Below are 27344 nucleotides of genomic sequence, written 5' to 3' on the forward strand. Positions count from 1 at the left end.
GTTTGAAACCCTCCTCTATTTTCCTAAATAGCCCACCTTCCTCCTATTCCCAAATCTTAAACCTTGGACGATAGAATACGATTAGAGTGAAATAAAGAAGTAGAAGAGTATTTTGCATACTTTGCAGAATCGCATTTCAGAGGTGCAAGGAATCTATTCATTGGAAAAACTGCTTTGAACTAATAGAGGACTGAGAGTGAACTCTGTTCTGGCCGGAGCCACAACTACTCTCCTTCTGCACTCTGAACTAATCAACTGATATTTAAGAAACTTTAAGCTTGAAATACAGCGAAACTTACCATGTGTGTGACGGCTGGTGAGGGCACATGGGACGGGATGAAGGACATGAGACAAAATTTTTGGAAGATAACGACCAAAGATATCCTCCTTCAATTCCAAAGAATTATCGCTGGTTGACGACTTTTAAAAAACAACTTATTTGGGCAAAAAGATAGTTCACATCATCTACACCATTTTGGAAAGAATTCAACACAAATAATTGCGTAAATATGGTATGCAGCAGCGCTGTGAACACTTTCACCTCATTTCCCTACTGCGCTTATCCCAAATATAATTTAGGTTTTTCTAATGTTTAAAAAAAATTACTCCAATGGTGCATTCTTTTTTATTTTGGACTCTACCGGAAAAAAACGTTTTAAAGTCCTGCGAACTCAAAAAACAGGCTTGATTTGGCGTCAGTCTGTTTGTGGCGTGTGTGGTTACCAAAATAGAAAAATGGAATTTTAAAACAGAATGTTTAAATATATGGTTTAAGTGCGGCCATTTCACTTAACGGTATTATTTTGTTCGGACTTGCGCAATTTTATTTAAAATCTACTCTCACAATAATAATAATAATAATTTAAGGGCACTTAAGCAACGCAGATTTCCCTCTAAAGCGCCAAGTCAGTGTTTTTTATGGTCTCATCATCTGTTTAAATTTAACAATAATTAAATATATAACATAATAGTTGATACAAGAAATCAATACTTACTCTAAAAACTGTCATAAATTTTTTATGGGAAAAAATAAGTAATGAAAAAATTAAGACATAAGGCAACGATTAATCTGGGCGAACATGACCAATTGACGCCGCAGGAAAAGGTTGATCTTGCGTACCTCGTTTTCCTATTATTCAAGGGAGAGTTTTTCGGTGAAGTGTATAGCTTTTATAAAAGTTATAAAAATGTAAAAGATAATTTTAAAAGGTAATTTTATGAGATTATAAATCTCAATCAAGAGTAAAAGTGCATGTTTTACGTTTATTTGAATTTTTATTGTTGAAAGCTGAAGGTGAAGCAACTTTTTGAAGAAAAACTTTTTAAGCTAACTTTTCCGGCCCCTGATCTAATTGCATTGCTAAAATTGTAGTGCGAGGCAGTTAAATTCTGACGGTATGAATTTGTTTGTTGGGGGCGTGGCTCTGCTACCACAGAGCGACAGGTGTCAGTTGTAGCGCGAAGTCATGGGCCGTAACACTGGCTATTAATCTACTAGCCGAGCTCTATTCTCTACCTCGAAACGCATCAAAACTGTTGCAACAGAAATGCATTACCTGATGCTTCACGTCTTTTTCCTACTCTAGTGTTATTATTTTTGTTTAATTTAAGGCGCGCCAACATCTGAGGACATGATCTCTAGTTACGCCACCGGACAGCGAGCTGTCAGGAGCTTCTAAGCGCCCGTACTCTTACTCCAATAATCACAATTTCAATTAACCAAATTCCAAAAATGATGTTTATCATTTCTGCCGGACTGCCTGCCAACAAACTACGTGTACATTCTCTTTTAAATAGTGTTCTGTCAATTAAATTTTTACTTCCTCCAAATAGTTTTTAATGGAAACATCCGTTTTAAGTACCCCTGAGTCTGGAAAAAAGATTTTTCAGAGAATGGTCTGACTGAGTGTGAGCGAATATGTTCCAAGAGACGGGAACTCACCCATCTATCCGTCAACCTGATGTTGTTCATACTACAGTTTAGCATTCCAGATCTCCTACCTACTCCTCAGACTACTCTTCTCACCTATGCTGATGATACTGCCATCTTATCTGCTAAAAAATATTCAATAACAGCACACAGAAACCTTCAGTCCCACCTCACCACCTTTGAAAAAATAAAGCAAAGAACTCAAACTAGTTCTCTTTTCGCTTCAGAAAAAAACTACATTTAATAACATTTGCAAATTATAGTTAAGTAAGCAAATGTAAAGTTTTGTTAAATTAGTAACAATTGATTTTAATTGTATTTACAGCATAAACTCTCTTTTTCATCTCTTGCAAATGTACACATATTGATTTGTAGTCTGATGACGGGCTCAAGTAAACCCGAACCGTTTCGTTTTTAAAAGTATATTCATCGAGACTCGAGAAAAATTTTATTCAACCCACAATACTATTACGAGTATTGCAAAAAGAGCTCCAAAACTCTAACAAACGTACTTGGTCCACCTCGAGTAAATTTATAAAGGTTATGAGAGCCAATTAATAAGGCAAATGTATTAATATTTCGCAACACAAAAGAGTTTTGTAAATTCATGTTCTAATTGGTATCTAAATGTCAGAAGTGACTGCAAACTGGTCGCATTATTGAAGCATTTTTTTACACTTTATTACGTATCTACAATACGATCTAAAATACCAAGGAGCTGAGTCAAAAGTTTGCCTTGTTCATTATTCATTCTATTTTTACAATTGTAAAAAGGAAAATCGACTCACATGACTTTCGGAAAAGTAATAAACAAAATAAAAAATTCTCCTTTAGATTTTCTGCAACCACACACACACTGACATACACTCTTGCAGGGAAATCGGGTAGATGTTGGTGTAGTGGTGGCTAAGTAGCACGAATTTGTAAGTAGGAGATATCCAGTTCGAATCCCGCGTGTAGCTACTACTTATTAGTTGAATTAAAGGTTTATAGTACGCGCTTCCGCCCCCACCCACCACACCTAATTGGCAGTTGGACGTTAAGCCCGCCTGGACAAATAGGCGGTTACTTTTCTTTCAGTAGACGGAAAACATATTTTCCTTCACGGAAGGCCTCAAAACAGATATTTCCCGTGTCAACTCATAAATCGAACATTTGCTTGATTATAATCAAGTGATGGAGAAGCGAAAAAACTTGATCTTCCATATTGATGAAAATGAGGTGAAAAGTGCAACAAACGTGTCATACTATCAGTATACTCAAAGAAGACTGACTGATTTCACGTAGAATCTTGTACTTGATGTTGGAAAAAACCTTTATAACCGCCGATAATTGCATCAGACTGTTGACTCCCTTTCAAGTTTCGTCAAATTAATGAAACATTAAGACGTCGTTTATTGGGTTTCGCTGCCTCCCCAAGCATGACCACCCCCTCTCAGTTATGTCTACAATGAGAAGATAATGGTACTAAATTCAAAGAGAATTTCCACATCCCTTAACTTCACTTTCTTCAAACTAGAAATTTCAATATTTTTAATCCTCTTAATTGATGGAACCGTACTTTAGTATTCGAGTTTTCAGTCTTTTAAAAATTAAGGAACACATTTAAAAATTCATTTAATACAAATCAATACTTGTAATGGAGCAAACTATTAAATTGAATAGACACATGATGGGACATCTGACCTCTCACCACTAATCTAACATTTCTGGTTCTAGAGTTTCATTATTTTATGCTGATTTATGACGAAAAAATCTAATTTAAAAGCAATGATACTTTTTTAATCACAGCATTTTCCTTTGCTGCGAAATTCCTTTGAAGGTTTTTTTTTTAATTTCCAACTTTCCCAGATCCAAAAAATGAGGTGTTAATTCGCTTGTTTTTCGATTAGTAGAAAAAATTTTTTTGAAGAGCTGTTACGGCGGTGTGCATCGAAAGAGCACTGGGACTGCTGTAGAGGTTAAACTGCCAATCACGTGTTCAACTGAATCAGACGACTAATGGAAGCTGTTACATTAAAACCCAAGGGCCAGAAAGTGTCCCCGGTGAATCGCCAAGATCGCAATACTTGCATTTTTACATTGCTAAAAGAAAATGTAAAAGCGAGGGTAACGCCCAAACGCAGCTTTCAAGGTTACTGAAGTACAGAGGAAAGTTTGTGTTTCACTCTGATCTTGTTCAAAAAGTGGGCAATAAGAGCCTGGAATACTCGCTAAGCGACGGATGTCTTTTTCTTAGATGCAGCACTCCTGATGGCAGTTGTAGACACAGAACCTGGTACCAGCACCAGAATAGCTTCATGTGCATTAGGGTGTGTCCCACTCAACCATAAACAGCCAGCTGCGACTAGCCCCAGAGTAATTCTCTCAACCACTTTCGCCTCAGCAAGCCCAACGCCGGTTTAAGAAAAAGTCTGACTTCCAACTGTTTGCTGACAACTGTGCGGTAACATCCGAAATCAAATACCACTTAACAGCTAGAGATCCTGCACTTCCTTTTAAATCAAAAATGCAATTTTTTTCGAAAATAAAAAAGTGTGTTTCAATGAAGATTTTTTCGCCAATTCTCCGAAATGGAATATTGAATTCGCCAATTCTCCGAAATGGAATATTGAATTTACAGGTTGCCTCTGACCCAGCAGTTCTACAGCCTCGACCTAGCACCCTCTAGTTACCACTACTGGAGGAAAATTTACAAATACGAAGGAGATATAAAGGGGTTTTGATGAGATACTGCCAGCTGAGAAGGTTCACATTTTTGATTGGATTTTTCAGCATTTGGAGATTTTTATTGAATTAGTCCAATAGTTTTCTTTGAAGCTGATGTAACAACTGTGCAAAACTTTGATTTGAATACATTTTCCAGGACAGAACTTTAAAAGAAAGAAAGAGGATTATTTTTGCCTGTAAAGTCAATTTGATTACAATATCTGGTTTTAAGCCTTGTGTAATATTAGAAACGAATAAATGATTCGCTAAAATTCTGTTAGAAGCCGGAAGTGCAAACTTTTCCAAGGTTTCTTTCAGATTTCCGTTATTTTCAAATTAAAACCGCTTTGGCTGGTTTTTATAAACTGAATATATGTATTCACATTAAAAGTTAAAACTTAAAAAACAAATTAACTTTAGTGTAGTTCTGACGTAGGCATAGGGGTAGGTTTCACTCAATTTTACGGCAATACCAACAATTTGTTGTTAGTGAGCATTGAATATGTTCATAAAATTCCGTTTTTGAAAGGAATCCATTTGACTAGCAGCCACGAATTCTCAAGAAATATGAGTTTAAGAAGGGAAGGGATTAGCTCAGTGGTTTAGCGTATTGGATTCCAACTCGGAGGGCCCGGATTCGAACCTAGTCGCTGGCCTTCAGGTTTTCTCTCTCTATTAGCTTCTTACAGCCCACAGTCCGGTGATGGACGTTGTTTCCGAACAGTAAATCACTGATAAAAAAGCTTCGGGTGACAATGACCTCAGATGTTGACGCGCCTTAGACTAAAAATAAATTAAGGAGTCCGCACTGTGGCTCTAAGATTAAAGTGATTAGAATCCCATATTCAAACATATTTCATTCAACAACATTTGATTGTATGACGAAAACGTAGTTGAAGTAAAATTTTATACACCCACTTCTTATGATGGATGAAGGTTGAACCGGAAGGTCAACAATGCAGACATGCGTACCACGATGGACACTATCTGCGATCTAGCACTGCGCACCTAACCACATTTTTCACAATTTTCTAAAATCATAAAGTTAGAAGAAAATTGATAAGTTGGCTGCTTGTAACAGATTTTTCAGGCCACCGGAAATGAATCAAACTCTTTATCACAAGCAACATTTTCTTTTAATGATACGATTACATTTCGTTTATTTTTTTAAGAAGAGTTTTATAGGTTTTAAGATAGACCTGAAGCTTAGCCAAATACACTATAGTATCTGGAATTCTTTGATTAAAATTAAATACGTAAATAGTTTAAATAGTAAAAATAGTAAAATAATAATAATAATAATAAGAGAGAAGTTGTAGCACAAGTGTGTGAAGCGAATGTAAGTGTGGGTAACCAGGTGCGTCCATGGGAGACCGGAAACAGGGGCGAACCTTGGGCGCTTCCGCTACACACACATGAACACACTCCGCAAGATTACACACACAGACAGCAGCACATCACCAACACACAGACACTAGTGCGGACAGTCCTAAACTCACCATGGGAAACACCTTAAACTCTATATCCATTCCAATGGCTGATATAACGCACTAATTACAAATGCAAAAAATTGTTTTTGTTTTGCTTTTTTCGCTCGTATTTCAAACTTTGTTGTTAATTCAACGATGAAAAAATGTTCAAAAATTTTTAAAAAAAATTAAAATGTTAAAAATTTGTGTGAACATCATACTCACTTTCGCTCCCTCCAAATTACAGACAAATTTCCTACAGATTCTCAACAGCCACAGAATTTTATCAAAATTTAAAACTCGACTAGGTTGTACTGGTCACACATTAAAAGCTAATTCTGAGTCAGATAGGGAGGTTGACAACAGACAGAAGCTAAAAAAGTGTAAGTCTGATTTCTCTACTCCGAAGGATACACGTAGACATCCAAACCCAATCAGAAAAATAAGAAAACAAGCACGCCATGACAGATGCAAGATCTGATATTGTTAAAAACTGTTTTTTCGAAAAAAGGCCGAACCTCCCACTAGATCTGTACTAACTCTGCAGCTCGAAGTCTCATATCGCAATCTAGCAGGATATTACAGGCTCTCTTGTCATAATCTGTTGAAGGGCGAGAGTTAACTCCGCCTCAGAACCCTGAAGGAGGTGTTCTCTCGCCTCCTGTGCTGCCGTGTAAGAAGCAAGCACCAGGATTGAGTGGAAGTTGGGTTCTCTATTTTGGCCTGCTTGAGACACTCAGACACCCAACATGAACTTGTGACAGTAGAGTTCCTAAAGAGCCCCTATAAGTACTAAAGGCCTGATCAGTCTTCGGATAGTAAGGGCTGCTTCCCCTCTTTCCCCAGAAATAATTCAGATTTTGAATATTTTGAGATGTGCTGTCCAAACACAAATTCCTTAAAAAATTTAATGTTCTGAGTACCACAAAACATGTATGTCTAATAAGTCAAAAATTTGTGAGTTGAAATAGAATGGGGTTGGCCACGATAATGTGTAAACCTGCTTCAACTGGCAAAGACATCTCTACAGGGCTAGCAAAGTATATTTACTTCTTGGAGGGAGTAAGAAATCTCGAGAGAAGAGCTAGGTGGAATTACCGCCGCGGGTGATCCGCAGTTTATTAGCGCGCTTTACACCCAACTTGGTTACTCTTAATGCAAAGTCTTAGGCGTTGCCTTTGATGTACAGCCTAGAGGCTTAATTCAACTCTGCCTACTGTAGTTCAAACACCCACAGAAATGGACCAAAATCTTCTGCGATATCCCCACACCACTTTCTTATACTAGGAATTCCTCAAAGTTCTCACCCATTTGCTTAACTCGGACATTCAAGGCATATTCTTACAATTATATTGGAGTACTGAAATCGATGAGATTTTCTATTTGAGGTTTAGGCGGGTCCAGACAAGTGCCATTTAATTTCCAAATTTGAAGAAAATGTTTGTCTCGCATTTACTTTTTTTTGTTTTTAGCGGTTTTTATGGTTTTGAGAATGGTATTTACGATTTTCTGCAAACTGCACAAATACCCATAAACTCTTACATGTTGCACGGTGAGGTAGCTCTCCTTTCACGTTTCAGTATAATGTTTTACAAAGTTAATAAAGTTTTCATAATTAGTTTGAAAAAAACGGTTACGTTTTTAAGGCGAGGCCCGCAAAGCTAAGATGTATGTTGGTATAGAGGGTTCGATTCCCGGTCTAAGCCTTGGAGTTTATTTGTTAGTTAATGAGAAATTTACAGTAAAGTATGTTTGCTAGTCGCCTCCGCCCATGACACCTAATTTGGTAATGGTTGTAAAGACCGCCTGAAAAATAGGCATTACTTTACATTCAATGTTGTTGTTCCCACCTCCCCTCCTCCCATTCACGCACTGTAGAAGCGCTTACCGCATTGCGTCAGGGTTGGGCCTCCAATTAGGCCCTACAGAAGTATATGTATTCGCTTATTGCAGCAGGAGCAAGCATAGCGATATGTCAAATTTTCAAAAGAGAATTCTGACCCGATACCCGTTCACAGATCCCCTGAATCGGGAAAAATGGTTTTTAGATTCCAGGGAAAAAATTTAAATAGAAAATCAGCACGGTTATATTTCCTGTTATGCGGTTAAAGAGAAAGCAAAATTTGTTAATTAGAATATTTTCAAATAATGGCAAAGAAATTGGTGTAAGGTGTAATGATGGTAGTGTGGAAAGGGTGAAACGTGAGAGGCATGTATTTGTTCTGTTTGTGAATGGTCGGCAGGGAGTTGAAGCAGTTTGTGAATCAGCTTGGGCCACAGATCTTAACAGGTTTATTTATAAAACTGGTCTACTACGCCTTGGTGTGTGTGATGTTAATAGAGGTTAGTGCAAGTGGTTCTGCTGCACTCTGCGGTGGAGGGGAGCCCTTCAGGTCTACGCCAAATTCAAGTTTAAATCTAACGGTCCTACTTCCGCCGTTTGATGTCCACACCAATAAACTCTTACTTGGTCCAAGATTCGCTGTCCCATTCCCGCTCCATCGGCCCAGTTCTTAGCGCCACGCCGTTCCTCTCGCTTCAGGAAATAAAAAGACAACGCCCAGTTTTTATTTTAAAAAAGCAGTAAATCTGCACGCGCATGAGGTGCCGCAGGCGACCCAACATCCGGTCTAGAACTCTACTACAACCGCAAATCTACTTCCTGTTTTCGTACAAACCGCATTTAAATACAAAATGGTGGGCGCGCTCTGTTACTACTCATTCTCCAAATTGTAAACTCAGCTTTCTTTTTCTTAACTTTTAACATTTTTCTAAAAGTTATAAACAATACGTTAAACAGGTAAACATATAGTTTTGTAACCGTACATTATACTTTAATGTAACCTTGCAGTGCAGTATACCCAACCTCTTCTCGAGAATGGCCCTAAATGAAACGAATTTTCGTAGAAAGATTATAAAAGTTTTAATTTATGTTGATATGTATATAACGAAGTTTGCACTTTGTCGAAATAGAAATCTCTTCGGATTCCATTTCAGCCGTACCCTTCCTTCTTTAACAGTGCTAGAGATAGGACCATAGATCACAGAAAAATGCCACTTTAGAACATATCCATAGAGACAAGTTAAAATCAGGATACTTTATGCCCACATGAGATGATATCGTGTTTGCCAGGTTAATTTTTCATTTTTTAGCAAGTGCAGTTAGCAAGGTATTAGGGAAAGAATAGCCAAGAAGTTTTTCACTTAGGTGTACTTCTTATGGATGAACATTGTGGGAGCTTCGCTGATGATTAACCCATCGCATCTTTCTGAACGTAATGTGCTGCCTTCTGATCAATGAAGGTAACTTTGATCCAAGAAATACCAGAAAGTGTTTGCAGGAGATATGGGGTAAATGATTCCTTTCAAAACTCGTTCATGAAGCCCCAGTTTTCCAAATGATTGGTGGAGCCAGCCTCAAATGGTTGGTAAAGGGAGGCTAGATTGATTACAACTTTGGAGTTCTCTACTTTTAATTTAATTTAAATTCAATTTAATGGCAGAAGTAGATCAACATGAACGTAGAACATCTACAACATTTGAGCAGTGAAAAAGCTCTTGGTAGATGCGGTTACTTCATTAAGGGCACGAACAAATAAGTATTGAACAATCTTAATGAAAACAATTGTCTAACCAGATGCACGCGCCCTCCCAGCCAACTCTCTTCCAGGATAACTCAATCAAATTGTCCTGGGGCAGTATCCCTTAAGGACAACAAAAAGACAAATACATTACAGAAAGAAATTAAAGATAAGCTCTCTGTGCTTCACAGATAAACCTTTGCCAATATTATAAACTTGAAAGTTCAGATAATTATGTAACATACAAATAACTATTGTATTATTAATTAGCTATTAAATTAAATTTAAAAAAAAATAAATATAACTGAACTTATTAATTGGAGTCATCTTTCAATACCTACATTCAAAAATTATACAAATCAATTTTAAAGGTTGATAGAGGTTGTTTTATTGATTAAAGATGGAGGTAAAGAGTTCCAGAATAAAGAGGATTGAATTTCTGCAAGTAACTGTTCTGAATGGAGAAATATAGAATTGAGTATTATCTACTCTGGTGTTTCTAAGATCTAACTGGCCCTCACTGCTGAACATATCGAGTAAATATTGCGGGTGTTGACTCCTGAAGAGCTTGTACAAGAAGATGCCAAGGAAATACTTCCTTCTGTACTTGATATTCACTTCACCACTCAGAGGGACCGCAAAGTGGCTATTTCCAGGGTAAACGACCACCATCAGCGCGCTAACAATATCTTCTCTAAGTTAGTAAAGTAAACCTGGAGGGCCACTCACACGACCTCCTCTTACCATAATATTGGTAGTTTTTAAATATCAAATCTTCATCGGACTGTTTACAAACTGTGAATTTTAACGATATATTTAATTCGCATAAAGTGGAGAAACTACAGAATTCAATAAAATGAGATTGGCATTTTAGAGTGTAGCCCAAATATCCCCTTCACCGGAACCAACCTAAAAATAATTTTCATAAAAAACTTTCAAGCAAAAGTGATAGGTAGCGGTTGCATGTGAAGTTAATATACTAAAACAGGTTGGACAAATTGGCTTTCTGGAAAATAACAGGCGAGTAAAATCTGGTGTAAACTCCTCTCGAAGTCCTACACATTGTCAAACTCCCAACGTTTGCTGTACTTCATTCTTATCAATTTAGAAGGAATCTAAGCTATCTTTGGAGTTACTTGAATTTTCTGAAAAAACGTGTCAAATATTTATGTAATTGTGATCACTATAAAAACTTTGAATAAAATCATAGCAGCCGTTTGCGAGAAATCTTAAATTAAGTAAAAATTAAATTCAGTAATGTGGCTCTTGGATCAACCAATGTTCTTCAAATTGGGAAATTCAGTAGCACATCTGATTCAAAATGAAAAATCTGTACGATTAAAGCATTTTCTCTTACTAGTAGAGTACTTAGACTGGCTGACGCAATTGCGTTTAATTATCTAAGGAACTTATTTATGGTCTAGCACCAGCCATGGTTATATCTAGCTGCCAGCACCCCATTTTTATTTTGTTGAGGTCTTCCCTGGAGAGCCAAGGTGGTGGTCAGAACGGGCGCGCTGGAAGAGGCGTGTTAGAAAGCCAGCGAGTAGTTTGCTCTATTGCCAGGTAGCTGCGCATCCAAGGATACAGGGTGGGTTACCCGGGTTAGCGGTGTAAATCCTTTCCCTAGAACTTCCACGATTCTTAATTTGGATTCTTCGAGACTGGACATTCCTAACTGTTTCATCCCACTAATTAAAATTTCCCTTAAGAACCAGGGTAATTATCTGTTTAGGGGAGATATCTATTCTTAGGAGCATAAGAGGAGGTTCTCTAAGCTCCTACGGGTTGTTAACATTAACAGCCTGCTCCCTGAACTTCCTAGAGACCCCTAGAGAGTCGTGACCAGTTGTAGGTCAACTGCGAATAACTTTAGAATTCTAAAGTTGTAGCAAGAGTAACACCCCGCATTGGTTCTTCTACAACTCTTATTTGGCATATTTTCCAAGGGCAATTCCATTCTTGGGCGAGGTTTGACTATCCTCTAAAGTGCCACTTCAGTAAATGTATGGACTTATCATCTTAAATATGTAACCGAAATTCTAACTTTGAAGGGCTGACCGCCAAGCGCCACTTTACTTGGATAGACTTCCGTAGTTTTTTTAGCTATTTTTACGGAAATCGTTACTTTAAAGAGAACATGTCTAATATTGTACTCAACTACTTTTTAGTAAACATCGCCGGATTGAAGAAAAGTTAATCGCGTGAACTGTGGTAAGAGAATTTAGTGAATTATGTTCATTTCTGGCTTTCTCAAAACAAGTACTTCAGATGAACTTGAAGTTTGAGAATTGATCAAACACGAACAGAAGTCTTGTGCGAAGCATTAATATTGGATGTACGGGCAACAAACCTTCATCAAAATAGAACAGACCCAGCTAACAGCTGTTACTGAGCTAGCAGTGGAGGGGGTTAAAATAATGAGCTATGAAACTATTACGTTACTCAATAAATTCAACACCATGCGATCTAGCGGCTGTTTCTATCAACTAATTTCTCCACTCATGTGTTCTGCTTCGCTTTAGTTTTACCTTTACGCTAACAGAGTGCGCACCAATGTAGTGTACCACAATATCTCAAACGTTGGTTCCTCTTACAGTTCTTTAGAGGTTCTTTTCTTACAGTTCTTTTCTTGGTCAAAAAAATCGTTATTAAAAAATTTAAAAAAAACTGTTTAACTATAGAGTTCAGGGCAACTGATGACATGGCCATAAAGTAACATCAGGTATCAACTGATTACAGTTTACTTAACAGCCCACCCTGCATCAGCACTGACCAACTTACAAGCACTGAGGTTCTCTGAAGGCGATAAAAATTAAATTACGTTCTATAGTAAGTTAACAGAACAGAGTATCTCAAAAATAGCAATAAGAACTCAGAAGGCTTAAACTTGGAATTCCGTTTTGATAAAATTGTCGCTTTAGATACTGAGGTTTCCATCCAAAAAGATAGGTTACAAAAACAACAAAAATTCAAGAAGTAAACAGCTTCTATCACCTTATTGTACCTATCTACATTAAGCGTACAAATGCAGTTTTGACGAAAAAAAAATTGAATTTCGAGCTCAACGAAAGGATGATGCCTGCTGAATGTTCAAGAATTATACCAAATGCTGCCGCTTTATGCAGCCTCCTGCACTTGCGCAGTAGTTAGTATTATCCATTGAAGTATTTTGCTTGATAGTATAGAAGGGTCTGAAGGTTAGTCTTTCGGCTTCCTCCAGTTGTTGTGGGAGAGATGAGGCGCTCTGTAATCACTCAATCATTGTGGACTGGAAAACTTTATTCAATTTAAATACTATGATATTGTCCAGTGCCCGGTAATTTGTTTGTCAATACGTTAATGGATCTGCTCTCCGTCTTTGTTCAACCACTAAACAAAAAGTAGTTGTAATAGGTCTACTCACATTATTATCATTTTATTATTTTGATTCATTCTCACTGAGACTGGAAAAACTCCGGGCACACATACCCTCAGATGTTGAAGTGCCTTAATCTCTCTTAGGAAACTTGATGGGAAATTTACTCTTCATTTCCAAAAATAGTTTAGTTTTTACAAATAATATCCTAGACTTTTCTACTACATTAACATTTTACAAGGAGTTTCTTGTGTCATCTTGCAACATCTTATCGTGTCCTTTATGATCATGATGCAGCTAAGTCTGATATTCGGAGTAGTTCGTTAGGGTGTTTGATGGTACAAGATTCACCCCGGATTCGACCAAATCCAGGGGAAAAATAACCACAATATGCTTCTATTTACAACTATTTTAATTAAAAATGTAAACTACTAATCAATCTAAATGCCAATCACTTTTATTTGAAAACATTGTTCCGGAGAAATGATTTGTGGAACGTTTTAGGTTTTACTGACCGTTCGGTTGAATATCATAATCGAGGTACTTTATGTAGAAATTGGGCGGAGAGGGAGTAGATACTAGCAGCCAACTAGGCCCAGTCATGAAACTCAGCGGGGAGTAGATACTAGCAGACAACTAGGCCCAGTCATGAAACTCAGCGGGGAGTAGATACTAGCAGCCAACTAGGCCCAGTCATGAAACTCAGCGGGGAGTAGATACTAGCAGACAACTAGGCCCAGTCATGAAACTCAGCGGGGAGTAGATACTAGCAGCCAACTAGGCCCAGTCATGAAACTCAGCGGGGAGTAGATACTAGCAGACAACTAGGCCCAGTCATGAAACTCAGCGGGGAGTAGATACTAGCAGACAACTAGGCCCAGTCATGAAACTCAGCGGGGAGTAGATACTAGCAGCCAACTAGGCCCAGTCATGAAACTCAGCGGGGAGTAGATACTAGCAGACAACTAGGCCCAGTCATGAAACTCAGCGGGGAGTAGATACTAGCAGACAACTAGGCCCAGTCATGAAACTCAGCGGGGAGTAGATACTAGCAGCCAACTAGGCCCAGTCATGAAACTCAGCGGGGAGTAGATACTAGCAGACAACTAGGCCCAGTCATGAAACTCAGCGGGGAGTAGATACTAGCAGACAACTAGGCCCAGTCATGAAACTCAGCGGGGAGTAGATACTAGCAGACAACTAGGCCCAGTCATGAAACTCAGCGGGGAGTAGATACTAGCAGCCAACTAGGCCCAGTCATGAAACTCAGCGGGGAGTAGATACTAGCAGACAACTAGGCCCAGTCATGAAACTCAGCGGGGAGTAGATACTAGCAGACAACTAGGCCCAGTCATGAAACTCAGCGGGGAGTAGATACTAGCAGACAACTCAAATGAGTGGTCCTACTACTACTGAGATTCTTGTAGGAGTTTTCACAAGAGATTTTTTCACACCTTTGAAGATCGATATAACTTGTTGTATGACAAAGGATGCTGGTGAACGAAACAAACAAAGCATTATTTGAGAGGGTGCGTGTTCTTGTCTCCGCTACACCAAGCTGCGATCGGATTTCTGAACACTATCAGGTTACTGCTCCCAACCACTCTCGCAACAACCCGACATTTTACAAGCAAACACTACGATTTAAGAAATATCCTCTCCACATATTGAATGCCGCCTCACGCTCTAAAAATAGCTCATACTTTTTACTCCTACTATTTAGTAAATAAAGTGCATATGTAGATTCATTATCTCCTAGCATGCTCAGATAAGATGAGCTACCCTCCTGAGGTTTTCAGAGCCCCCCAATTTGCGCATTGCACAACTGCTGTGGGAACATTTCCCCATAAGAATAAGAGCTCTTTGGGCGATAAGGGCGGCGGACTTTCTTAAAGGTGTCAATTCAGTGTTGTGCAGGCTAATCTCACGTATTAAACACTAAGTAACTCGAGATTTCATTGCACCAGAGAGAGGTCCTGTGAGTGTTCACACCAATTTTTATTTGGAACACCTTTACTTGGTTACTCCTTGTAAGCGGAAGTACTGCAATCCTGTCTTTCAATCGGATTTACGTTTTAAGGACCTCCTCTGAAGAAGTAAATATGGAACTAGCACGCACTCAGTGAGAACAGAATATCTCAAAGTACAAAAGGCCTTATAAAGCACAAATTTGGTATTTCGTTTCGGTACAATTGTTCTGGTACTAAGTTATCCTGAAAAGATTTTTCTAGGTTGCAAACGCCCTAGGATATCAGTTTTACTAGTCCACGGGACTTAACCAACTCAGCTAAAAGGATTAATCACATGTGTAATATTGAAGCCAACTATCTTTCAATTAAACTACTATCCCAGGAGCCTCCAAAAAGTTTTAGTGTGGATAGAAAATTAAAAAGAAACGTTAGATTAGTTTTCGAGAAAATAAAAAAAAAACTGAAATTTGAATTGAGTAAAGCATCACTTTTGAAATTCAGAAAATTGACCGCGATTTCATCAATGCTGACGCGAATGGTAAGGAGGAGGTTGAGGGAAGGAAATCTTGAAGGACGCCGGCAGATAACTGTCTGCAAGTGTAGCAGAACGGTTGGTATTGCAGTAGTTTGTGTGTAGAACACGGTATTAGAGTGGAGAACTCGGGCCTCAATGTGGGGCCGTAATGAGGATGTGGTGGTTACGTAGCCTCGGCGCTCCACACTTCTAATAGACACTAGACCAGGCCAATTTCTCCTTTCCTCACGCCACTTTCTCTTATAATTTCAAAAATCCAGTATTATGAATACAAAATTATAAATTATTTAAATATTCTTTTCATAAAATCCATAATTTTTCTGGGGGGATGTACCCTGAGTATGAGAATGAAGTTTTTCGCTCTTTCCACTCCTTCCCTAAGAACTCTGCTATAACTAGATAGAAATGAAGCATTACGGCCGTTAAATCTCTGGCGCCAGGCTTCTTCTTATTCCCAACTTACACAGTAGCTCAAGCAGGACGTGCACCACCTGCCTCTCCATGCCACCTCAGTGGGTGTTTCTACCGCTGAAGATCATGCGAAACTCACGAGGATCCCTAGTTTCACTTTCTTGTCCATTGTTCCAGCCTAGCCTCATTCAAGGATAAATTTATTTTCTTTTATTTAGTGTTGAGACTGAACAATATGAGGGTTTTATTTCTCTGGTTAATTTAAAGAAAGCGAATAAATAACGTGTATTTGTTTGTAGTCAATAGGAAATTACAGAAAATAATTAATATTTATATCATGAACTAAGATTAGATTCACAATTATCATTATTTGTGGTTATGATATTATTTATCCAATTGGTGATTCTTGGTGGCAAGATTATTGTGGAATTAATAATAGTTAACAACGATGTCTCAAGGGATTAAATGTTATGCAATACAACAGCTTAGGTCTGTCTTTTTTCCATAAAGAAATTTATTAATATTTCTTATAATTGCTTTCTCTTTTTACTATTATTTATTTTTTAATTTAACAGAGCAAATAAGAGATTATTCAGTTCTTTTTCTCACATTCACAGCTCACAATCTCTTCTTATTCCTGTTTTTATTATATAATTTATTTTCCCCCCACTTTCATAAGTGTAATTATTGCATAAGTTGTCAATTTTAATTCAGGTTCCTTGTGAATGTAGCCTAAAAATAATATAGAATCACATGGAGACCTCGGGTTCGAATCCAGTTGATGGCTCTTAGATTTTCTCTTCTTGGGAGCTTCTTACAGCTCACTGTCCGGTGATGGGCAGTGTTGTCTGCAACGAGAGAACACTTTTCGGAGACCAGTAATGCACTGAAAAAAGCTCCAGGCGCCAATAAACTTAAATTTTGACTCGCCTTCAAATAAATTCTTTAAAACTTTTCCCTTAAAAATTACATTTCTATTAATTATTAGCTATGTTTTATTTAAATTTTTCTTAATGTTCATTTCATGAGCTCAAAATAAAAAAGAAATTGAAGAGTCATAGGCGCCTGGACAGTGTTCTCCATCACCGGACCGTGAGCTGCAAGAAGCAGCTACAAAGGGAAAATCTAAGAATGACTTTCGGAAAGTGCAGAGTTTGATGTTTGCAAAGATTAATCTTCTAAGTGTTTATATAACGTCACATTCAAACAACCAATACTACTGTAGGGCGTTTATTACCGGCAGACGGAATTTCCATGCCGCAGAATGGTTTTTTACTTTGAACGAAAATGTATTTACTTTTTTGTATATATAAATAAAACATTATTATTATTGGGCGTTCTGCGAATTAGAAAAATATGATGACATCTTATGACTTATTAGCAATTTTAGGAGGGGAAAAATAGAAGTCTGAAGCAAAATTGTGCTTTTTATGAGACCGAAATGGGATAGACATTCTTGAATCTACCTATTTACTCGTAAATTCAATTGTGGCGCCATGATCTTAAAGACGAGCGAAGGGATCGGTACGGCCATCAATTGACCATCAAGTGATGAAGCTTCACAAGGGGGTTGTCCAATCAAATAGAAGCTTTGTGTTCTGAGAACTTGAACTTGGATGTTTAAAGAAAGGATAACTCACCGGCTTCTATTACGAGTACGATAGAAGCAGATGTACGGAAATAGCAAATGAACCTGGACCTCAACAGACTATGCAGGCTGGATGATACTTGGCCAAAATCGATGTCACCAGTTTTTATTGGAGCCAATTCTCGATTTATTCCTTATTTATGGTACCAATAAAAACCTGCAACATCGATTTTGGCCAAGTAGCAGTCTGCTGGCAGCCTGTTGAAGTCCAACTTCATGCGCCAACTCCGTAAATCTGCTTCTATCGTTCTCGTAATAGAAGCCGCCTGAAAATTAGGCTATTAGTCGTACAAGCAACCTCTTCATGGTTCATTGCTACCTATTTTTTCGGTGATAACTAGGATAATCTCTTGCGTCGCCTAGAGCACAGCCTAATCCTTGCATTCCTCGGGAAAGACTGGTCTCTCTACTTATTTGATGCGCTTCTTCAAGAACGTAAAATAATACAGATAAGATATGAGAGAAATGCAACCATGACTTACCAAGAGAACTTTCCGTGTCCGAAAGATCTGACATTGATGGCACCTTCTGCATAGGGCCACCGAAGCCCTCGTCCACCTGCTCCTGCTTGATCTCGTCCAAGCAGAACTGCAAGCAAACAAACATATTAATTATCTAAAAAACTTATCAACTATTAAATTTGCAATGAACTAGCTTAGCGAGAAGCAAGCTGAACTGGTTCTGGGTCCAGCAGGTGGAACTTCTCTCTTCCTGGGAGCTCACTATCCGGCGGAGTATTGTCTGAAAGATGTGAAGACCGGCGAACGCCAGTCACACAGATGTCGGGTCGCCGTTTTATTCAGACGGCCAACCCTCATTCGACAGAAATTGTAAGACCGTGGCTGTTTATATCGTCCGACATAACCCCATCTAACCTGTAAGGAATAGTTCCCATTTTAGAGTTTCCTAGCATTCCCTAAACTCATCTTGAATCATTTGATTCCTTAAAAATATTATCGGAAAGCCTCACTTCCCAAAAACCAATTTACTTTAAATTTTACAGCAGAGCTATTGATAGCTGATAAAACCGTTGTTCTGCCGTGTTTTTATTCTAAAACTTGTACTTTTCAAATTCAAAGTCTCGCCTTCTATATTCTCCAAAAACGATACTTAAGAGTTGCCAATACTAACCTCCATGAAATAGACAACTTTAATTTGTTCCTAAACTCAAATATAAAAACTATAATACTCTACAGCCCCCGCGACAATACGAAGAAAAATGGCTCAAGTTGTCCCTTAACATCTCTGCTCATTAGTGAGTCTAAAGGTACGTTTACAACGGAGCTGTGAGTATAGATGATAGTAGAGATGATAGCTGATAGAGTAAAATATAATCGCTGATTAGTGTGCACAACGGAGCTGTGATACACGCAACATGTCCGAGTAGTGAAGAAGAGTTTTTATGTTCGGCAGCCACGAAATGGTATATTTTAAAGAAAAAACGCTTTAGAAAATATCATGTACAGCCCATAAATAAAAAACGAAGAACTTTGGGTGAATTTCACCATTTATATGAGGAACTTAGAAATTATCCGGATCGTTTTTTTTAATATGTGAGGATGGGTCCACCCACATTTGACTATATTTTAGAAAAAATAAGGTCAAAATTAAGAAAACTTTGGAAAAATTGTCATGGAAATCCTAAAACCATAGAAGAAAAACTAGTGATTACTCTTAGGTTAGTAATGATTTTATTGAAAAAAAAAAACAAATAAATACACATGAAAATAAATGTAAGCACGATTTAAAAAACAAAATATTGTTTAAAAGTAAATAATAAAATAATAACAAAAAATAATGAGTAAAGACAGCACTAAATAATTTTTCTACGTCCATTTTGAAGCTCCGATACTGGAGTTCAGCTAGCAGAAAAATGAAAAATTCAATTCTATCATCTATGCTCGTTTATACCAGCGAGTATGAGTCACTAGTCGAAGCTTCGTTGTGCACGCTCACATAAGAATGTACTAGGTTATTCTATAAGCGCTGATGCATCACTGCTATCATCTCCGCTATCATCTATGCTCACAGCTCCGTTGTGAACGTACCCTAAAAAAGCACAGCGAGTTCCTTAATCTACATTCGATCTTTAACAATGTAACGCGGACCTTTATGCACTACGACGGCTTGCGGATTCACTAGCCCCAAAAAAATCTCGTAATTAGTCGTCTTTCGAGGATGGTGCACTATATCTAGCCAAGCAGAACTGTGATGGAGTAACAGAAAGCCGTGTTTGAGTTCACAGTAGAAATTGAGAGCACCTCGATACACATTTTCTTTCGGAGGAAAATTCAAACACAAAAATAGAAGAATATTTTCGCCTGCATCACAGCATGCAACGAACAACTTCCCATCATATCCGTTATGCAACTAAACTCGCGTCTATCAACGACCCGGCAAGCGATCAGTTTCTTTCCAAAATAAACTTCAACTAGTGCAATGATAATAAAATTGGTCTATTTCTTATCGTATCGTCTCTTACCATCACAAAGAGGAAATTTGCAATCAAATAAGAGTTCAGAATTTTCAACAAACAAGTGCCATTCTTATGCCAAAATATGGTGTGAACACTAACGACTTTCTGTTATTATTGTTATTGATTTAAGGGGCATCAATTGGCGCTACAACTATTGGCGCCTGAAGCTGTTTTCAGCGCACTGCCAGCCTCCGGAAAGTGTTCTCTCTATCCCTTCACAGAACAGTGAGCTGTAAAAAGCTCCTAAGAAGAGAAAATCTGTGAGCAAGCAGCTGAATCAAGCGGAGAAAAGCTTCTCTTATTGTGAATCGGAAAAACAGTAAAAAACTACTTAAAACAGTAACAATGTAACAATGTTCAGTGGGTATAACCTAGTAACAATTAAATCCAAGATTTTGTTTCACATTTTTATTCATTTTTAATTTCACCAAAAATTAGGGAGTTGAAAATCTTCCGCTTTTATTGATTCTGTCACACTTCTGGGACTCAACTGTTTCGAACATGTTACCCACTTTCTAGCTGAGTCAGCAAGGTGTAGTGCACAATAGAAACATTAAAAGTGGAAGTAAAATTCTCTGCACCCATAACCGATCAAGAACGAAAAACAATAACGAACAAATAAACTAACGGCACGAAGATAAAACCAACGAAATTGAAATTATCCAAGCACTGCAGGCCCAACCGGCACCAATGAATTTGAATTAGATTCATTATAACTATAAAAGTAATTAATCAGGCAGGCTTTACGTCCAACTACCAATAAGGCGACTAGCAAACATACTTAACTGTTAGATTCTCATATTAACCATTAAATAAATTCTAAGGCCTAGATAGGGGAATGGAACCCACTAAAAGACCAACAGTACATCTTAGCTTTGCGGATCTAGCCTCTAACCGCTCGGCTACCGTGGTGCCTTCATAGCTACTATATTACAACGTAATTTTCAGGAGTAAACATAGTAATTCTAATAAAGTTCAGTTAAGTTGCAAAACTACTTTAACATTTTCAGAGCGCCTCGATACGTGACTTCTGGTGAAATCTCAAAATCGAATGTAATAACTTCCCTTTTACGAGAAAGTATGAGAGAAATGGACTTTAATAAAGTAAGAGAAAAGAACAGTTGTAATCTTCTCTAGATGGAGAGGAAATTGAATAAGTGGTGCCAACTTTTACACGGCAAACCTGTTCCGAAAGCAGGCGCAACTTCCTGCAAGTCGGCTGGCCAACTTACGTCAAAACAACCAGCTCCACTCACAGTAACTAAGTTTAAATGGATTCTTTATAGAAATTTGATATTTCGCTGCAATAGAACAAAATACGAAATATTTACTTTTACCCCAACCGATCTTATCTAATTAAAAAAAGAAGTTTTTAACGGAAATCCTGTGTTGTCCCAAATGTAAGACGACCCCGATTAATTGACGAGTTTCATTTATGGGGGAAGTGTTTTGAAAAAACCTATTTGAAACCATCTGGTTTGGACTAGCAGAAAGCTCCAAATACAATCTCAGATTACTCAGCAATCTTTGACTTTTTACTACATGATTAAATCGATAGTTTTGGGGGCCGTAATGTCGCAGAACGTTTCCCTAAAATAAATGACTCCTTTATGAATCTTCTAAAGAATCCCAACAAAATCGGGGCGACTTTTTTCTGAGGAGACAGCTTTCGAAAGCTAAGGAAAAAAGGGCCAAGAGATTTACACTCAAACGATTTGCTCTGAAATGTGGTCGGGTCCGCAGTGCAAAATAATATCGTCGATTTATGCGCCATCTTGATGCCAGCCAGAATACAGTGTTTGCTCAGGACCTAAACCCTTTTGAGGAGCACTAAATGTCAGTGAACAGACTAACCAACACCCGCAGTGTTATATCAGTAAGCAAATACTGCCACCATCAAACCCACGATTGTGGACAAAAAATTAAAACTAAAGAAATAGCCATTGAAACTTGGCTTGCATAGACAAAACATTCTACTTCAAAGTTTAGGAAAACAACAGCAAGCAGCACGCCCATTAATAATAATTTATTAATTTATAAGGTCATTGGCGCCCGGAGCCATCACATTTCTTCGGACAGCAGCCTCTCGCTGCAGACAACACTGTCCACCATCACCGGACAGACAGTGGTAGCTGCTTTTAGATACATGAAAATCTGTTTTCAGGAAACGCCAATTTACAAAATTGGTCTTCAAAGGATAAACTACATGGCTGGCTTTACCCGTCGTAGCACGTTCAGTGATCCCTGACCGGTTTCGCAATTTCATCCACCATCAGCGGTGATTAATCAGTTTGGTGGAGAGAATTTGACGTCACTCGTGTTTCTATTCTCAAACTGAACGGTTACATTGCGGATCTAACCAAATTTTCAATAAACTTGTTCATTTCCGTTTTTATTATGAAGCAATTTTCCAAGTTACAACCTTTGGAATTTTCAGCAAGTCGAAGTCGTTTAAGTTCAGTTTATTTTCTCGACAAACCAACTCTTGGTTTTCCACAAAATTTGGGCACACCGTGTTCAGCCCCGTCAAGTACATTCTACAAGTTCAATAAAATATCTACTTCCCCAAGGAAATTTGTTATCAACGAAGAACACAAATAAATAAATACTGGCTTTGAAAATCTAATTAAGAATATTTGACACGATCGCAGCATTTCCGCTTGCAAGGAGGGAGAGAAAGTAATATAAAATGGAAAGGATTATTAAGCAGTAGACTGTAGTTTTAATTTTAAATATTCAATAGGTTATGTGAGTTCTGGAAGACTGCCAAAGCTGCGGAGCATTCCTCTGTGCCGGAAGATGCTCTCGCTAGAGACTCCAGTCTGGATTAATACAATTCAGATTCCATTCTAACTGGCAGCACCAGCACTGAATGGATTCTCTCTAATGCCGGTAAGAGCAAGTACTCGATCGTGTTCCACATTATCTTGCCCTGAGGTTCTCTTACACGAACAATAAACCCCCTAAAGTCAATGGTCCAAGGAAGATTCAGTTCAGCATTCTCACGATCTTCATCCAGCAAAAATTAAAATTAAAATTGTCCAAATTGTCTAGTAACCATTAGCATAGCGTGGTTATTCTATTTTGGTATCTTTTATTTGAAATCTTCAATTCTAAATCAGTAATACGTTTCTAAAGAAATGTGACTGATTTTTTAATTTCAAGAGAGGAATTATACATGAAACCTTTTTGCACTTTATTTATACATCAAGCATATTTTAAAACAGAGAAGTTGAATCATATCAGCGAATGAAAAAAGGCGAAGATTCTAATGAAGTATTCGTTTACAATTAAAGCCAATGTCTGATACACACACACATATATATATCATAATTTGGTAAGAAATACTTTTCATTTTTCAATAGACAATAATCAGCCGCACGTAAACAAAAAAGAAAAGTTGCAAGCAAACGCGAGAACTCGGCGACGTGTTCTCTGGTCCAGCAACGACAAACGAACTGGACAAAATGTGTTTGAAGCGCTTCTAATTCTCCGACGATAGCCGATGGTAGCCGAATAGCTTTCGAAACGTCAAAACTATCATCTGCGCAATGCGGGAGGCTGCAAAAACTAGCCTTTGATAAAATTCCTGAACGTTCGAGCTTCTTTTTTTTATGATTTAAGGCGCGTCAACATCTATGGTTATTGGCGCCCGGAGCTTTTTTCAGTGCACTGCCGGCCTCCGGACAGTGTTCTCTCGTTACAGACAACACTGTCCATCATCGGACAGTGAGCTGTAAGAAGCTCTTAGGAAGAGAAAATCTAAGGGTCAGCAGCTGGATTCGAACCCGGGACCTCCGCGTGGGAGTCCAGTACGCTAACCGCATAGCTAATCCCTTCCCTCGTTCAAGCTTCGTTTACTCGCATAGAATGAAATTCAAAATGACTTTTTTTTGCTTAATTTTTTATCGAAATACAATTGTATGCTGAATTTTAGGAAGTTAATCTACTTACTGTTTATAAAAGCAGTTGCTTTTTTTTAATGAAAAATATTTTGGTGAGCATCAGCCTTGGATCCTATGAGGAGGCTACGCCTCTGGAGTACCGCTGATTTGTTTTTAAATGTTCCAGTAGATTGGAGGAAGTGAAGACCGTGTAATGTTGAGGATGAGGGCTGCAATTCCAAGAGGAAGCCCCCCGGCATGAAAGCATTGCAGGTTGCCTTTGGCCAGAGCCCTGGAGTCGGAGGCGACAATTACACACACAGACAAATGCTGCTCATTTTCTGAAAACGGGTTTCCCTCCGCATTCTGAGAACCTCAACAGAGACTTTCAGTGGAAACTCAATTTTGAAAATTTGGCGCGGTCGCAACATTTCCCACACCTAGTGTGAGAAAATCAAAAAATGAAGAGTAGGCTTACTCAAGATGTTGACAACGAAACTGATTCGGCGGCAGTAACTAACATTTTGAAAATTCGAGTTGCTACTGTGAACCTTCTAAAAAAAGGGTTACGAAAATATTTTCTATTCAGAAAAAAGAAAATGCTTGGATCTGCTTTCTAAATCTAAGGTTGGTGATGAAATAAAGGATGATGAAAAAAACATACTTGGAGGTGACCTTTTTGAAAGATTGCCTAGAATTTTGAAGACGTTGCTGGTGGTACGATCTCAATATCCATTGAGGCTAAATCTAATAAAATCGAGAATAATTAGTTTGTAATGACAAAACGATGAAATAAGAGAAATCAGTATTATGTTTTCTCAAGCATTTTCTTGTATAGAAAAGTGTAGTAAATATTGACTAACTTCCAGTTAAATTCCTCTACGGCACGGTCTATAACACATTTGCAGGTTATTGCTGGTAAATGTAATAAATTGTAAATAAAGAACGAAAAATTAGAAAGTTCATTCATTTGGACTGGGCAGGCACAACTGACTAATAGTAGTTCTACTATTAAGATGGTGAAATCATACATTGTGGAGTTGAACTAAAATGGCACGTCAGAGGCAAACCTAACCAACTAACCTCTTTCCCAAAAGTGGCCATAAACATATCTTATTGAAAGATATTTCAAATAAAACGTGCGTAACATAGATCTGTGCGCACTGAATAAAACAAATTTAAAGACTTTTCGAGAAATTCCCCCTCCCAAAAAAATAAAAATTGGTAAAGTGGTAGTACCGGTTGGGGAATTTAGAAGTCCAACTTTTTGTCGTTCCAATTGGAGCACCAAAACTAACTGTGAAGTTTGAGGTAGTGTGAAGTTCTGGCTGTTGACTGGCACTCATGGCTTTCTAGTCTCAAGAAAAAGTAAAGTAAAGTAATCGCCTATGTTTTCAGGCGGGGCTTAACGTCTACCTACCATTTACTAAGTGTCGTGGACGGGGTACTAGCAAACGTACTTTACTATTTCACATTTAACCATTAAATAAAATCCAAGGCCACCGGGAATCGAACCCAGTACTACAATGCATATTAGGTTTGCAGGTCTCGCCTCTTAACCCGCTCGGCTACCGTGGCGCCTTCTAGTCTCAAGAAATTCACAGCAACATATTCATTGTTCCGGATTAGGCTCGGTATTGTCGGCGAATTGGAGTATAAGCCGGGTTGGAAATGAGATGACTGGAAATGGCCAGTTGTAGCGGAAGTTGATTGCTAAAAGATTCAAGTCTGCAATTTTTATATTTTTGTTACGATGCTCTTTTACAATACTTGCTTTAAATAGAAGCGAAAACAAAAAGTGCAATTTACAACTGTGAGAACTGTTATTCGAGGAAACTGATAAATGTTTAATTCCGATGTACAAATAAATAAGCTTTAAAAAAACAAAAAATAGTGCTGAGTTACCTTGGTCAGATCATCTGCAAACAAAATGTCCGGGTCTATGACGAAAACTCGCTCTCCATCGTTCGATGCCATGCCCGTGTCTATACTACGTGACAGCACAAACGCAAATGAATCAAACGGATATTAAGTTGTAAGATGTAGCGGAAATCAGAAAAAACCTACTAAGGATGTTTACAACTAAGCCGGATACGGTACAATACGAAGAATTCATCAATTTAATGATTATTATATTAGGAAGTATGTTTTTCAGAACGCCAAAAATATTGCAAGGTAATCTAAATGAAAAATGGTTCAGAATAGCAAACTGTAATCTCGAGACACCGGCTTCTGAGGCTATCTCAACACTCACCCGACTTTTCTTACAATTTAATTTTAAAGAAATGTCTCTTAACATTGAAGTTGCTGAATATACAATAGTTGTAGTTAACTGGCTGATGTAGCAAGCCTGTCATAAATTCAAGCTTCCACAACGCTCATGTGTCTAGTTTAAAGAAACTGCATGCCCAATAACACCATCAACACAGCCTCAATTTAATCCTACATCTCCAAGAATTCTCCTTGAAATCATTTTTGTTTTAATTACTTCAAATTGAAAAAAGTTCTGCTTCGTATAATTCTATTCCCATTTAACGATTTCTTAAATTTGAAATTCCAGAGATGCCACTTGATGTTACTCCATATGATAAGCCTCCATAGGTAAATGTAGAACACAGCCTTTTAAAAAAGCATCATTGGAATAATATCAGCAAATGAAAATACTCGCTACCTGTGACTCTACCAGTTGACGAATCTCTGCCTATACCTGATTGTTCGGTCTCCAAGCTTTGCGCACTCAGTGACTCATCAGATTTGTTTTCCATTTTGACGCCCTTTGAGTACGAAAAAGTGGTTTTACAAACGAGTCACGCTGTGTATCTGTTAATAACTAGGGGAATGTTGAAATTTTGATATTTGCTTTATGATTGGGCACCATCTTTAACTGCCAAAATGTGAAAATGATTTACAACTTAGTTTAATACAAACAAATTTGAAAGTTTCATGCCTGAAAATTGACTACTTCTGGGTAATACAAGTCTTTTCACACGTGTTCAATGCCAAAAGCAGCTTTATTTTATTATCGTATGAGCAAACCAGCGGTTGTGCAGTTTCGAATCTCAAGCCCCCTAAATATCAAAGACAGACTGTCAATGTTATAAACTAAGCTCTTCTTCTTATTTTAATTTGTTCCAAGAATAATTTGTCAGCCTCTCGCTGACGATGATCAGTAATTTCCGCTAAGAACTCCGCTGGAAACCCACTCGCCATACTTTCTAGGCTTAAGAAAGTAAATGGACATGGTAAAAAAGGTCTTTCAGTTCCGTCTCTTGAGAAACAACTACCTGAACAGCCCGCAAAACAAACATTGTCCGCAACTTACATCTCGTACACTATCTCCACACACATCCGAAGCAGGTATATAGGTAATGCA

The 27344-nt window shown here is 38.0% G+C and overlaps 1 protein-coding gene across 5 annotated transcripts in view; it reads right to left on the bottom strand.

Moving 5' to 3' along the window:
* pnt (ETS transcription factor pointed) overlaps nt 1-27344 on the bottom strand; it is a 126907-nt gene that overhangs the window by 82941 nt on the left and 16622 nt on the right. For 4 of the 5 annotated variants that reach the window (XM_074138537.1, XM_074138539.1, XM_074138535.1 and 1 more), the window contains exon 2: nt 18094-18199. In XM_074138537.1, the coding sequence (XP_073994638.1) occupies nt 18094-18199 (106 nt within the window). Of the gene's footprint in view, nt 1-18093; nt 18200-25876; nt 25964-27344 lie in introns of those variants that run through there. The other variant, XM_074138536.1, reaches the window with a different exon arrangement.

Source organism: Rhodnius prolixus, unplaced genomic scaffold, assembly GCF_049639745.1.
Source record: "Rhodnius prolixus isolate KJV_2025 unplaced genomic scaffold, Rpr scaffold_11, whole genome shotgun sequence".
Lineage (NCBI taxonomy): Eukaryota > Metazoa > Arthropoda > Insecta > Hemiptera > Reduviidae > Rhodnius > Rhodnius prolixus.